We start from the raw sequence: 13,153 nt of genomic DNA on the forward strand, positions 1-13,153 counted from the left end.
ACAGCGGAAATGACTGGGCCCAGCTGTGGCAGCTGCGCAGAGGTGTGGCTGTGGCTCGAACCCACATCCCCTGGGCTTCACCTTTATGGTCTTTGCCCTTCCACCCTTGGATACATCACTGCCTCTGAGCCCCTGGGAGTTTGGAAACAGGTGCCTCCTTTAAATGTGACATTTAATATAGATCTTTTGCTTTCAGTTTCACGGGATTTAAATTGAAGAATTAGAATTAGCCCTATGCTAATTAACATCTAGCTGCTATTTATAATTTGTTACTGAATTCCAGTCATTTTCGAAGGGGATTTATTTTCCTTCTGTCTCCTTTGGGCAGTATGAAGAAACCAGAAGAATGGGGGTATTGAAATCAGTTCCAAATAGCAACATGGAGGAAATGGCTGTCTTTCTTGGTTCTGAGTTTTAAGAAGAAATTAAACGTTTATGGTTTGGTCTTGCTTGGGTAGTAGGATGCATTTCTTTAGGGTAGAAATATTGGGCTTCTTTGCAGTTTAACTCAACGTCTAAAGCTGGGCTTTAAAAACTCCGGGTCAGACTGTCGTGAAATGTCTGCTGAGGCCCATGAGACTGAGTTCTCGGGATCCGACAAGCTATTCATTCATTTATTCATTCATTCATTCATTTTTGAGGTAGGCTTTGCTGGCTTAGAATGGCCTCTCTAGTGTACGGAATACAGCTTCCACTGTGTGTGATCCAAGATTTTGTTTTTACTTTTTATTGTCTGAAGCGTGGAGGCTTAATGGAAACTGGGCACAGAGATACTGTGACAGAGGGGATGTGTTGACACAGCCACGCAGTTACTGCGGATAGGTTGTGATGTGGGTGCCAGAGTGCCGGAGGCCTGCAGTGTGCGCTTTCCCGTTGCTTGCAGCCCTCGAGGATGCTGAAAGCATGCGCATGAGCTCCAGCGGCAGTGGGAGCACAGCACGCATTCTCTGCAAGCTTTTCACTTGGGAGTCCAAAGGAGCCCAGGCTTTAGTCTCATTCCCTCAGATAAAGCACATTGGGCCCCGTGGTTGTGGGAGGCAGAGGCAGGCAGATCTCTGTGAGTTCGAAGCCAGCAGGCTGGTCTACAAAGCGAGTTCCAGACTAGCCACGCTACATAGAGAAACCCTGTCGCGAAAACCAAAACCAAAAATACCACATTGGCCTGGTGACAGGAGATTGACCCAATGTCTGATTGGGAAGCAGAGCTCTGAACGTCTTACAATGTGGGTTCTCTTTTATTAGCCCAAGTGGGAGTCCAAACAGATTGCGTTTGTAGTAAAAAAAACATCTTATTTCCAAAATGATTGATTAGCTGGAAAAAAATGACAACCACTTGACACGAGACTTCGGTGAGAAAGAGATTTGATATCACAGATTCCCCACTGCAAACAACGTGTGTTTCTCAGTCTCTTGGCCACCAGCCAGTTTTCTCGGTTTTAAAAAGTCTTCCAAGTCAGGATGAAAATTATCCCCAACTGGGATCAGAGAAGAAGAGTATATGTTAGTGAACCCTGCCACCAGTTATCATGAAGGATGTTACAGAAGTAGGCAGGGCAGATTCTTCATCAGGACTTGTTGGGGGTGGGTGTTGGGGGGTCCCCAGTAGAATTTTAAGCCTCTCATTTCTTTGTATTCTATTCCTTTGAAGGAGAAAGCAGTTCATTAAAATATCTAAAAATAATATTGGAAATAATTCAAGCTTCAGATGAGCAAGGGGTATGATGCCAGTGGCCCACCTCGAGGGGACAGACGCCCCATCTTTTCCTGAAAATGAACCGGGTAACAAACTGAAAAAAGACCCAACCCTCCCACTACTTAATGGCCTAAAAACAAAGAGAGACCCAGTGAGGTTTATTTTTTATTTTTTTTATTTTTTTATTGAACAGGCGCTCTTGTGTTAAGGAAAATACATATTTGGGGGTTGTACATAGATGTGGCTGGAGATAATCCTGATGTATTTAATGCAGATTCTTAAAGTAGTATATCCAGAGGATGTGGGCCTCTTGCCCACAGTATGTATTTGGACGAAGCGGTAATAAACAGACTTGTAAAAGAATGTGAAGATAGTTTCAACAGATGCATGAGCAGAACCTGCCGATGAGCTCACAACAGAGACAGATGTCCCTGTTTTCTGCTTCTGGGTTGTTAGACATGGGTTCAGTGCGCTGCTGATGGCTTGGAGGTCGGTGGAAACCCCTGGCCTTCCTTTGGATTGTTCACGGGGAACATGTCTGAGGCACAGGCATGACTGAATAAACCTTCTCTAGGTTTGTGTCTTAATCATGGGAGTAGGTTGTCTCTCTCCTCTCTCACTATAAACTATCAGGGACTTAATAAGTAGGGAAGACAGCATTTTTGTTGAGGAATTGACACGGGGGCTTCCTGGCAAACTTAGCAGGTAGTTCTCAGAGTTAAGATGCTTTATTCTAAGGAAGTTTGGGAAACCTAAAGGTCTGGATCTGTAAGAAGATTTTAAGTCACATTTGGGACTAGTATCCAGTTTACTGCCTCCATTGGTCCAAAGAGGAATCTGCTGAGAAGAGGGTCATGCCCTGGTACCCTAGGACAACTATGGCACCAGCAATCGAAACCCAAAGGAAACGTAGTTTATGCCTCATTTCCTTTACCACCACCTACGGTTAAATAAAGCAGCCACCGTCACCTGCTGCTTTTGTGGTGTCACAAACCAGTGTCAGGTTTGTAGAATAAAAGCCACCCCGCCTTCCTGCTTTTCCTCGAGGGCCTGGAGAACTCGTGCGCGTGAGCGAGGAGGCTTTACCAAGATACCTGGAGTTGCGCTAAATGAAGAGAAATGGCTTCTGCAGGGGTCGCAGGCCAAAGGCGAGGAAGGGGAATCTGTCCTCTGCATCTGATGGGTGTCCCCTGCATGCTGGTTGCTTCTCCTTGTGGATGTGGCCAGGGTCTCTGTCCTGCTTGGCCAAGGGGACGCTCCAGAGGGACACATTTCAGTTTAGTACAAGGTGAACCAATGCTACTCACTTCAGTGTAGGAAGAGAGCTGCCTGAGGGCAGGGGTGCCCCACTTGGCCTGCACCCACCAAGACATATTCAGACAGGATGTCCCTTGGCATCCATAGACTACTGGGCAAACCACACCGTAAAAATGAAAACTAGTGGACACAATTTAACTCATCGGGAACAAGCAAACAAACCACCCAACCTTATTGGTGACTGGAATCTGAGGTGCAGCCCTGGGGGGATTGCACCCCGGCTAACAAGGGTGCACGTTGCACGCTCTGATCTCCTTCTTGTCTTTGCAGCTGGTAAACTGGGAGCTTTTGAACCTCTTCTTCACAGTCATGTAACGCTCCTGGATCCCGCCTCCACACAATTTGGTGCATTCTGACCAGGCTGTCCACGGGCGCATCCGACAGCCTGAAAGAGTGAGAATATGTGGTTAGGCCGGCAGAATGCGAGCAGTGACTTCCAGCAGGACTGTCCATGAGTTGTCTGCTGCTCTCTGCTTCTCCATGTAATGAGTGGTTGAATTAATTAATTCCTACTGATTGTATTAGGGATTGCTAGCTCATATATGGTGGGTTGCAAAAGCTATGGCCATTAATGTCCTGATCGCTTCCTGTCAAAGGTCGGAGTGTTTCCCCACCCCTTGAACCCAGGCTTGGCTTGCTTTGGTTAATGGGATGTGAACAAAAAATTGTGCCTGAAAACAACTTAGGTGTGAGCAAGTCTGGGTGACCTCATTCAAGGGACCCTTTGGCAAGAGGCCCCAGAAAAGCAGGTGAGCCTGAGGTTGCTCTTCCAGCTCCTCTTGATTGTGACTGTGCAAAAGAGAGTGAGTCTTAACACAGCCAAACCTCAGAAGAGTGAAACCAAGCCAGCTGGCCTCCGTGCTGCAGGATCATGGCTAAAAGTTTGTGAATGATGACCAGCATGGAGCACTGAACTACTTCCTGAGCCTCCCTGCCCGAGGTCTCAGCCTACCCATTACTAAGTCAAATGAACAATTCTTTTCTTCTTCCTATGAAACATGACGATGCCTTCCTCAAAGGAATCCCTCTGTCCACCGGCAATGAGGTCCTTGTTTGTATACATCAGTAGCACTTGGGAGGCAGGAGTTCTCTTGTCTGCACACACCAGTAGCCCTTCATACATCTCATCTTTGAAGACAGCATGCTCATGACTATGTATGAGGTACCTGTTTACTACACCACAGCAAAGTTTCCTGGAGAAACTGCTGAGCATATAGCTGCCTTTAACTGGGACTGATGACTGCCTGCCTGCCACAGACATCTTGGTATAGAATACTCCCTAAAGAAAGGGCCTGTCGACTTAGTTCATCTCTACACTGGAGAATGAGCTACCTTTTTTCTTTTCTTTTTTCCTCTTTCTCTCTCTCTCTCTCTCTCTCTCTCTCTCCCTCCCTCCCTCCCTCCCTCCCTCCCTCCCTCCTTCCTTCCCTCCCTCCCTGCCTTCCTTCTCCCCCCACATTTTGGTTTCTTGACACAGTTTCTTTGTGTAGCCTTTGATGTACTAGAACTAGCTTTGCTCAAGTGTAGGGATTAAAGGCATGCGCTCTTCTCGCTCATCAAAGGTGAAGTGGACTGTATTAAGGAAGAGCCACTGAACTTTTCCATGGCTGCTGTGTTTGCCTCCAGGGAATTCAAAGAATGGTTAATGGTCTGTGCCCAGGACTTAACCATGGATTGCCTCAAATCATCATTCTGTTGACCTGTCAATCATTTGGCTTTCTTGGTTTGGACCAGCTCATTCAGCAGTGCCATTCCATGTTGGGGTTATTACTATTCTTTAATTATCTTCTCTGTGTTGTGTGTGTTCTGCCTGTCTATACACCATATGCACACAAATGCATGTGGAGGCCAGAAGAGGGCATCAGATCCCCCGGTACTGGAGTTACAGAATGTTGTGAGCTACCATTTGGGTGCTGGGAACTGTACCTGGGTCCTCTGAAAGAGTACCCATCTCTCTAGATGGTGATTTTAAAGAATGGGTTTATGTTTCTAATTTATTTATTATTTTAAAGATTATTTATTTATTATGTATACAGTGTTCTGCCTGCATGTATGCCTGTAGGCCAGAAGAAGGCACCAGATTTCATTACAGATGGTTATGAGCCACCATGTGGTTGTTGGGAATTGAACTCAGGACCTTTGGAAGAGCAGCCACTGCTCTTAACCACTGAGCCATCTCTCCAGCCCCCTCTAATTTATTTTTATCTGCATGAATGCTTATCATATAGCAAGCTCCTAAAAACTCCGTAAGAGTCAGTCTGACTTTCTCTGTCCTGCATTTCCTCAAACTCCAGTTTGTTTTGTGCCCATTCTCTGGCTTCCTTTGTTCTGCTGGAGTGTTTGCCTGGCTCCACATCAGCTGGAAGAAATAAGTCCAAATGCTAAGCTTTGTGGTTAGCATTAAACTGAGAACCCACTGGCCAGGATAGACTTGTCCTACACTTACAGGGATGGTTTGATCTGATGAGCCATAAAGATTTCCTAAGCAATCATGCACCTGTGCCGTCATTTTCCCTTTATGCAGAAGTAAATGGGGTTGGTTAGTCATAGCTGATTGTGAGCAAAGTGCTTTACAAATGCGAAGAAAGAACAGTGTACAATTTCCAAAGGCTCTTTGCTTGAAAATCTATTTTGACAGTTATACACACACACATACACAAACACACAAATATTCACCCAATCTCTTCTGTATAAATTATGCTTTCTTGGTATTTGGGAATTGGTCTGAATGGTCCAAAGTGCCTCTCTCTCTCTCTCTGAGCCCAGAGCAGCCCCACCTGCCCTGGCCTTCGGGGAACTGTACCTGGGAACTGCTCTCCCTCTGACTCCTCCATTAGCTGTTCACTGCGCCTGCTCTCTCGGGCCTCCCTCCAGCGCAGCTTCTGGACTGATGGGTTGCGAAGGCATTTCCGGGCGCGGCACTTCTTGCGTTGCACAGTCTCTGGGCAGGGTACACCCCCAAACTGAGGTTCCATTTGGATTGTCCGGGTTCGAATCATGTGGCCTTTCCCGCATGATTTGTTACATTCAGACCACTGGGACCACTCGCTGAGTTCACAGTCAATGGCTGGCAAGATGGAGACAGTGGGAAACAGAGTAGTTGAGTATATATCCCCTTTGACCGTCTCAATCAGAAGAAACTGGGATCTAGAAGCAGTGGCATTATCTGGAGCAGTAGGGGCAATGCTGTCATGGCAGATCATGACCCCATGCTCTTCTCATTCTGGCTCCTCTGTGATTTAAGGTGATGGGGGACATTGAAGGCGTTTTTGTAACCTCACGCCTTGCCCTGTAACTTCCTGGAATAATCATGTCAGCTTCTAGTGGCACTGACCAGCCCCCACAGTCTCAAGGAACCTAGATTTCCTCAGGGGAGCCATAGTGGTCTTCAGCAAATGGCCACCCAATACATAGCCTTTGGAGAGAACAAGGTTGCAGGTGACTTGCCTGCATGAACCCATGCTTAGGGCTTTCTCAAACCCATACAGCTTTTCTTATTCTGCACCTCAGCTGCATCCTGCATGTGGTGGTCTGTGCAGAACACAGGAGCCCGAGATGGGGTTTTCTACAAGGATCAAGTGCAAAAGGTGTTTTAGGGTTTATCATAACAAAGGATCTAGCATTCTTACTAAGCAAGCACCTTGCAGTGTGAGGGGAAACAGCATTTTGGTCTGATTTTTCAAGATGTGTCCAAGGAGGCAAATGATTTCACACTCTTCGACTAAGCCTTTTCTGGCCCCTTTCCCTGAAGGAGCTTGTCTGCCAAATGGGGATAATTGTAATAGGCTATGTGGATTAAATGAGCTCTTTGCTACCAGCAGTACCCTGTGGATGTTCATTTCCTGATCCCCTTGAATAGACCCTGTGGATATAAACACTTGTATGAATTGGTGACCGTCACCACTAGATGAAGGCTCTAGAGCCCAGTCATTGAGGTAGCTGTGTACCGACCATGGGTAGTAAGAGCCCAAGGCTGCTGAGGCCGTTGATGGGGGCCCGCACCTGCTCACACTTCGTGCCAGGAGCTGGCTTTGGTCCCCACAGGAGTGTTTTGTTGCTGTATGGACTGGGAAGCAGGAATAATAGTCAGAGATACTGACTACACAGATTGCAGAGGCAGATGTGGGCAGATGTTTTTGAGAAGCTGACTCTTTCTTCCCTTCTTACCAGCCTTGTGGAATAGTGACTTAATGGCCAGCCTCCAGTCACAGGTAAGTAAATAAAACACAAGGTACTGGGATAGAATTGAAAGGTTACAAAGTTCCTGGTCAGACAAGCTCCTAAGCAAGGTGGGGGAGACAAGGACTGGGTGTGCTACAGCATTAGTGTCCATCTCCTGTTTAGTCTTCACAGCCATTCTGTGTGTTTGTGTGTTTGGCAGACAACAATGAAATTGAAGAGTTTCTGCCAACACAGATCCAAACTCCACTCTTTCTTCCAGACAAATTAATCTCACTATAGGATGTTACCAGTCTACAATCTTTTGCGTGTGTGTGTGTTTGTGTGTGTGTATGCCCAGGCATGTCTTAAGAACAAACATGATTTCTTGTGTTTTCTCCATTGTTCTCCGCTGTATTTATGAGAGAGGGTCTCTTTTTGAGCCTAAGGTCACTGATTTGGCTGGTCTAGCTAGTCAGTATACGCCTGCTAGGCTTTTATGTGGGTTCTGGGGACCCAAAGCCTGGTCCCCACGTTTGTACACAAAGTGATTTATCCACTTAGCTGTCTCCCCGTCTGGTAGTATTAGCACGTAGCTGGTTGGAGGCTCACTGGACCAAGCGAGGGGTGGGCTTCCAGGACCTGGGAACTTACGACATTCTGGGAGCATGCATTTCTCCACCTGCTCCAATTCCTCGTTACAGTCGCCCAGCTCTGCCAGAGACTTGAGCATCCGCTGGCGGGTCCGCATGCCCTTCCCACAGGTGACGCTGCAGTCGCTCCACTCGGACCAGGGGGACAGCAAGCACGGGATGGTATCTAGGTTAAGAGCCGAGTTTGGCACTGAGAACAGGCACCTTTTGTTTCTTTGATGTTGGCCCTGGAAAACCCCCACCTGCACTGGCCACTAGGATAGAATGGAATTGGACCCTAGGTTCAGAGTGGACAGCCTGGAGCAGGAAGTAACTCTCAGGCAGGAAGTGGCCCAGCTGGTGGTCATGACCTTACACCAGGTGAGGGTCAGTGAAGCGGAGTGCAAGTTCTCAACAGAGACATCACTGATTTAATGGATTTAATTAATGATCTATAGATTTAATAGGGCCTCACGAAGTACACTCCTCATGATGCCCCGACAGGGAATTGGCTTAGTGCTGCAGTTTTGCTTTGTCTGAGCTGAAATCCCTAGAACGTGTCTGTGTGTGTGTGTGTGTGTGTGTGTGCGCGCACACACACACATGCTCATGCATTTGCACCTAGAGTGGGCATAGTTGTGTCTTATGACACCTAACAGGGCCATCATAAAACAGATGTGCTGGTCATACTCGTGCACACTTTTAATCTCAGCATGTGGAGGCAGAGGCAGTGGGATTTCTATGACTTCAAGGCAAGCCTGGTTCTACCTAGCTGGTTCCAGGCCAGTCAGGGCTTCACAATGAGACTGTCTCAACCCCACAAACAAAAAGCCAGGAATGACTTGGCAGAGTCCAAAGCATGTCCTACCTAAATTTACTATCCCTGTCCATTGCCCCAAGGGAAATGCTTCTAGAGAACGCAGCGGCAGGTGAATTCTATCCAGAAGTCACCAGTGTGTGTAAAACACCTGCAAGGGGCCTGTCTGGATCTAATTGGTGGGATACCCGCACACCTCGGTTCCTCTTGCTCCTGACAGTGCCCTACAAGACCACTTCCTGCTCTCTCTTGGTCCCTATTCATCCACCTAGTCGGGCAGCACGTGGGTGTCTCTTGTCCTTTTGAGGTTCGCTGCCCAAATCCCTCCCCATACCCACTCACGGCACTCGGGCATCATGCATTTCTCCGCCTGCGACGTCTCAGCCTTGCACATGGAGCCGTCCGCGGGGCTCATCTTGACCATACGGTGCCGCTTCTTCATGCCCATCCCACAGGTGGCGCTGCAGTCATCCCATTCGCCCCACTCAGTCACCAGGCAGCTGCTAGGAGCTGGGGGAGTCCACACAGTTGGAGTTGTGCGGTTTGTTTCGGGGGTCCGCCTGCCTGCTTGCCCCACCCACTTAAGGGCACCCCGCACCCTTCCCCCCGCCCCGCCCACCCCCCTCGCCCCACTCACAGCACTCTTCGTTGACTGTGCACTTCTCTGTCTCTTCCGTGGGCAGTGTGCACACCGAGCCGTCCTCTGGGAACTGCTTCACGTACCTTTCCCGGGACCTCATGCCCATGCCACATGAGATGCTGCAGGGCGACCATGTGATCCACTCGGACATGGTACAAGTGGAGCCATCTGCAACACACTGAGCATGCTCAGGAGGAGCAGAAAAGAACCTGGGGTTGGTACAGGAGAACTCTGGGTCTGGGAGGAGAGGCGGTTAAGGAGTGGAGCAGGTGCCCCAGGTTCAAGGAAAAGGTCCAGGTCCAGCGATTTAGTACTGTCGTACCTCCTGGGGCCGCCTGCCTGACATAATAGTGGCAGCTTTCCTGTGGAGGAGTCTTAGGCTATTCTTAGAGACTTCAGCGCCACTATTGGCATTATCTGCCTAGCTCTTGTACCCCCAAAGGAGCCTCAGGGCTGACAGTGAATTTCTTCTCCCTGTCTCCTTGAAGGCTTGTCTATAGCAGGGTTTGTTCTCCATGGTGCTCTGTTTGAGGCCCACATGGCTAGCAATGATCACTGTGGGAGCAAAGCCCCGAGAGGCAGGCCACGCTACTGCCAGGAAAAGCTGGAAAGCGGTGTGCAGGAGATTGTACTGTTTTAGCTAGCCCCTGCTTGGAATTGCTTTTCTTTGTGCGAGGCACCATTCCAGCCTGAATGGCCCTGCCACAGAATAAGTATAGCCTGTCTAGCCCTCCTCAGAGTAAGAATAGGAAACAGCATAGGCTGTACAGGCAGAAAGAGTCATGCAGAAGCAGGTAGCTGCCCTTTGCCCTTGGCCCCGCAATCATCATCCTGCTGTACCGGGCGCCGACACTGCAATCTCCAAATCTATGTGTAGTGACGTAGGTTTTGCAGAATTGCAGAAAGCAAGCCTGACCTTTGAGCAGTTTCCAGCGGAGAAAGTAAGCAATGAGCTGAAGGCCCCATATGTGAAACAAGTGCTCTGCGCTCCGCATAAGGCTCAGGTCGGGTTCGGAAGAGGGGCCAGGAATGACAATTACTTAAAAGCATTTGGGAGCCCAGCAATCTCAGCACTCCAGTGGCGGAGGCAGGGGCATCATGAGTTCCTGACCCACATGGAGCTACAGAGTGAGCTCTAGACTGGTTTGGGCTATATGTGAGGCTCACTGCTCTATCCTAGGAATTGGATGGCCTGGAGAAGGGGCCCTCTTCCTTTGGAGCAGTGACCCCTCACCTCCAGTGGCCCCTCACCTCTAGTGACCCCCTCATTCCCTCTGCTATTTCCTATGCACCAATTCTTTTCAGACTAGCCGACTGAGTATGATTGTGAGATTGGACCCTAGCCAATGAGGAAAAGACACAGCCGTCACCCGAGTTAGAATAAAAACTAAATGCACCTCCTGTCCGCGTGTTCCTTCTTCCTGAACACACCCTTTGAGCAAGAGTAAAGCTTACCATTGTCCAGACCCTTCAGTCAGAATGGCGGTCTCTTTCTTTTGTGACCCCAAACTTATTTCTAACAGTATCTTGTGGTGGTTGGGAGTATTGGGGAGACTTTAGGAAGTGGGGTCTAGCTAGAGAAAGTAGATCACTCTTCTACCACCATATTTTACTGGGGTGCCATGAAGTACATGAAATCAAGCAACCGCTGACTAAATCCTCTGACTCTGACAAATCCTTTCCCCTAATGTCCTGACAGGCATTTTGGTCTAGGTGACATACAAGTAACGCATGAAGGAAGAAGGGTGAGTCTCAGAAATTTGTTATATGATGGGCTGTGTGTTCAGAGACCTCAAGATACTGTAGGAGGCCCTTGCTCTGGTTGGAGCAATGGAGATGAATGACCACGATGCCAATTTGGGAACACTGCCCGTCATGGCGAAAGGGACCCATGTTGCCAGGTGGGCCTCTCTTCCCAGTCTTCTCCGGCTGGCCTAGGCCTTACCTTACCTTCATCGCTGCAGCCAGGGCCCATGCAGGGCTGAAAGTCCTGCGTGTCAGGGCAGGGGACGCTGAGGTCCAGCTGCGCCTTCAGCATGCGCTGCCGCATCCTCTTGCCCTTTTCACAGGTGGAGGAGCTGCAGGCCGACCACGGAGACCAGTTGGAATAGATGCAGGTTTCTGGGGTGTCATCTGCAAAGAGTGTTTGTCATGTTCTCCCTGGGAGCCTGTGGCAGCCATGGCTGCTCTCTGCATAAAGGCTTATCTGTGTGTTCTAGGGACAGAAGCAGACGCTTTCTTCCCTTGATGTTCCAGGGGCTGGAGAGATGGCTCAGCAATTAAGAGCACTAGCTGCCCTTCCAGAGGACCCGGGTTCCATTCCCACATGGCAGCTCACAACTGTCAGTAACTCCAGTTTCAGGGGATCTGACACCCTCACACAGACATGCATGTAGGCAACACACCAATACACATAAATAATTTTTTTTTTAAAAAATTCCTGCTGGTAAATATCTAATGACTGGGACTACTCTCTTCCTGAAAGATCCTCTGTACCTGTGTATCTTCCCAACACCACCTTCCTTGGCAGGCATTGTTTCTAAGCAGGTGGGCATTTCATGGGCAGTTTTGAGAAGCTCACACACCTTTCCATTGGCCCCACCCACACGTGTCAGCTCCCCAGGCACTTGCCCTGTGCTGGCATCCTAAGAACCTCACTTAACTGAGCCTGTTGAGTCTCGTTTTCTCGGAAGCAGCATCTGTTATGATACCCATTTCATAGTTGAGAGGAGATGGGAAGGTTGGTTTCTCGTCGGGGTTACAGACTCATGAAGTCTAGGTTCTGTGAGGAAATTTAAAAACCAAGGCTCTGCCTTTCTCTCCTGACTGTCGGGCCTGAACTTTGTTCTTGATGATAGGGAGATGGACTTGTCTCCGCCTGACAAGCAGCAAAGCAGACAGCAGTCTGGATACTGCAAAACCCACCAAATGCCGTCTCCATGGCCGTCATAGAGAACTAATGTTAATACTTGCTCCGATGTCACTCCTCCACCAATTGTCTTATATTGGTGCCTAATGTTGGCCTTGGATTTTAGTCTTTTCCTTGGCTAGGATGCTGGAAATAGAGACCAGGGATTGGTACATGCCAAGCACATGCTTAGACACCGGAGTTCCCCTGCCTCCAGGCATCCTGATTATTTCAGAGATGGCAACTCTGTGTCAGTTTATGTTGCCACCTGCGACAGAGGAGAACAGTGTACCTTCATCCTTCTCTTCTGGAGCCAGGTCAGCAACAATATCATCCACATTGTCAGGTACAATGTTGCATTGTTCTCCCTGCCAAAGAAACAGAGAGTAGACAGTCAGGAAAAGAGAATGTTCAAGGGAGAGCTGGAATACCTAATTCTAATGTTTCCTTGGGACAAGACCCACGTGATAGTGGAGTTCTGGGCTAACAGAACTTATAGCTTAAGTGAAAAGAAATGCAAGAAAAAAGCATTGACTAAACAGATATCCTGACCATGGCACACATTAGCAACTGACTGTAGAACTTAGGATAAACTAATCTGCTTGGATCAAATCATTCATTTGAACCCGGCTTCACTCTAAAAGATAATTTTCATGCTTGAGACCTCAGGAGGCCCAGAAATCCCATATCCAGAGCTGCTTCCTGCAGAGACTCCAGTGGTTCTAGAAAGGTGTACAGGAACAATGGCCCTCCTCACGGTACCTTCCGGGCGATTCTCTCGATGACGACTCTGGCCACTTGTGTGATGGACCCACCTTCTGGGTCATAGAAAGGACTCTGAGGATGGTCCAGACTGGTCAGGGGTCGGATTTTTTCCTGAGGAATTGTGGGCTTGTTTGGTGACTGCAGGAATAAAACAGACAGCGTGGGAAATACAAAGGGAAAACCTCAGAGGAATTTGTTTATTGAGATCAGAACAAAAACTCTG

At 48.5% G+C, this 13,153-nt stretch overlaps 1 protein-coding gene across 1 annotated transcript in view; it reads right to left on the reverse strand.

Moving 5' to 3' along the window:
• Positions 1-1,881: 1,881 nt before the first annotated feature.
• The window catches only part of Spon1 (spondin 1), a 302,789-nt gene continuing 291,517 nt past the window's right edge, over positions 1,882-13,153 (reverse strand). The window contains exons 9-16 of the mRNA XM_057778046.1: positions 12,928-13,068; positions 12,458-12,533; positions 11,208-11,390; positions 9,255-9,425; positions 8,960-9,127; positions 7,823-7,987; positions 5,814-6,077; positions 1,882-3,395 (exon numbers count right to left, since the gene is read on the reverse strand). Coding sequence (XP_057634029.1) covers positions 3,232-3,395; positions 5,814-6,077; positions 7,823-7,987; positions 8,960-9,127; positions 9,255-9,425; positions 11,208-11,390; positions 12,458-12,533; positions 12,928-13,068 — 1,332 coding nt within the window. The 3' untranslated portion in view covers positions 1,882-3,231. The remainder of the gene's footprint in view (positions 3,396-5,813; positions 6,078-7,822; positions 7,988-8,959; positions 9,128-9,254; positions 9,426-11,207; positions 11,391-12,457; positions 12,534-12,927; positions 13,069-13,153) is intronic.

Source organism: Chionomys nivalis, chromosome 8 (genome assembly GCF_950005125.1).
Source record: "Chionomys nivalis chromosome 8, mChiNiv1.1, whole genome shotgun sequence".
Classification (NCBI taxonomy): Eukaryota; Metazoa; Chordata; class Mammalia; order Rodentia; family Cricetidae; genus Chionomys; species Chionomys nivalis.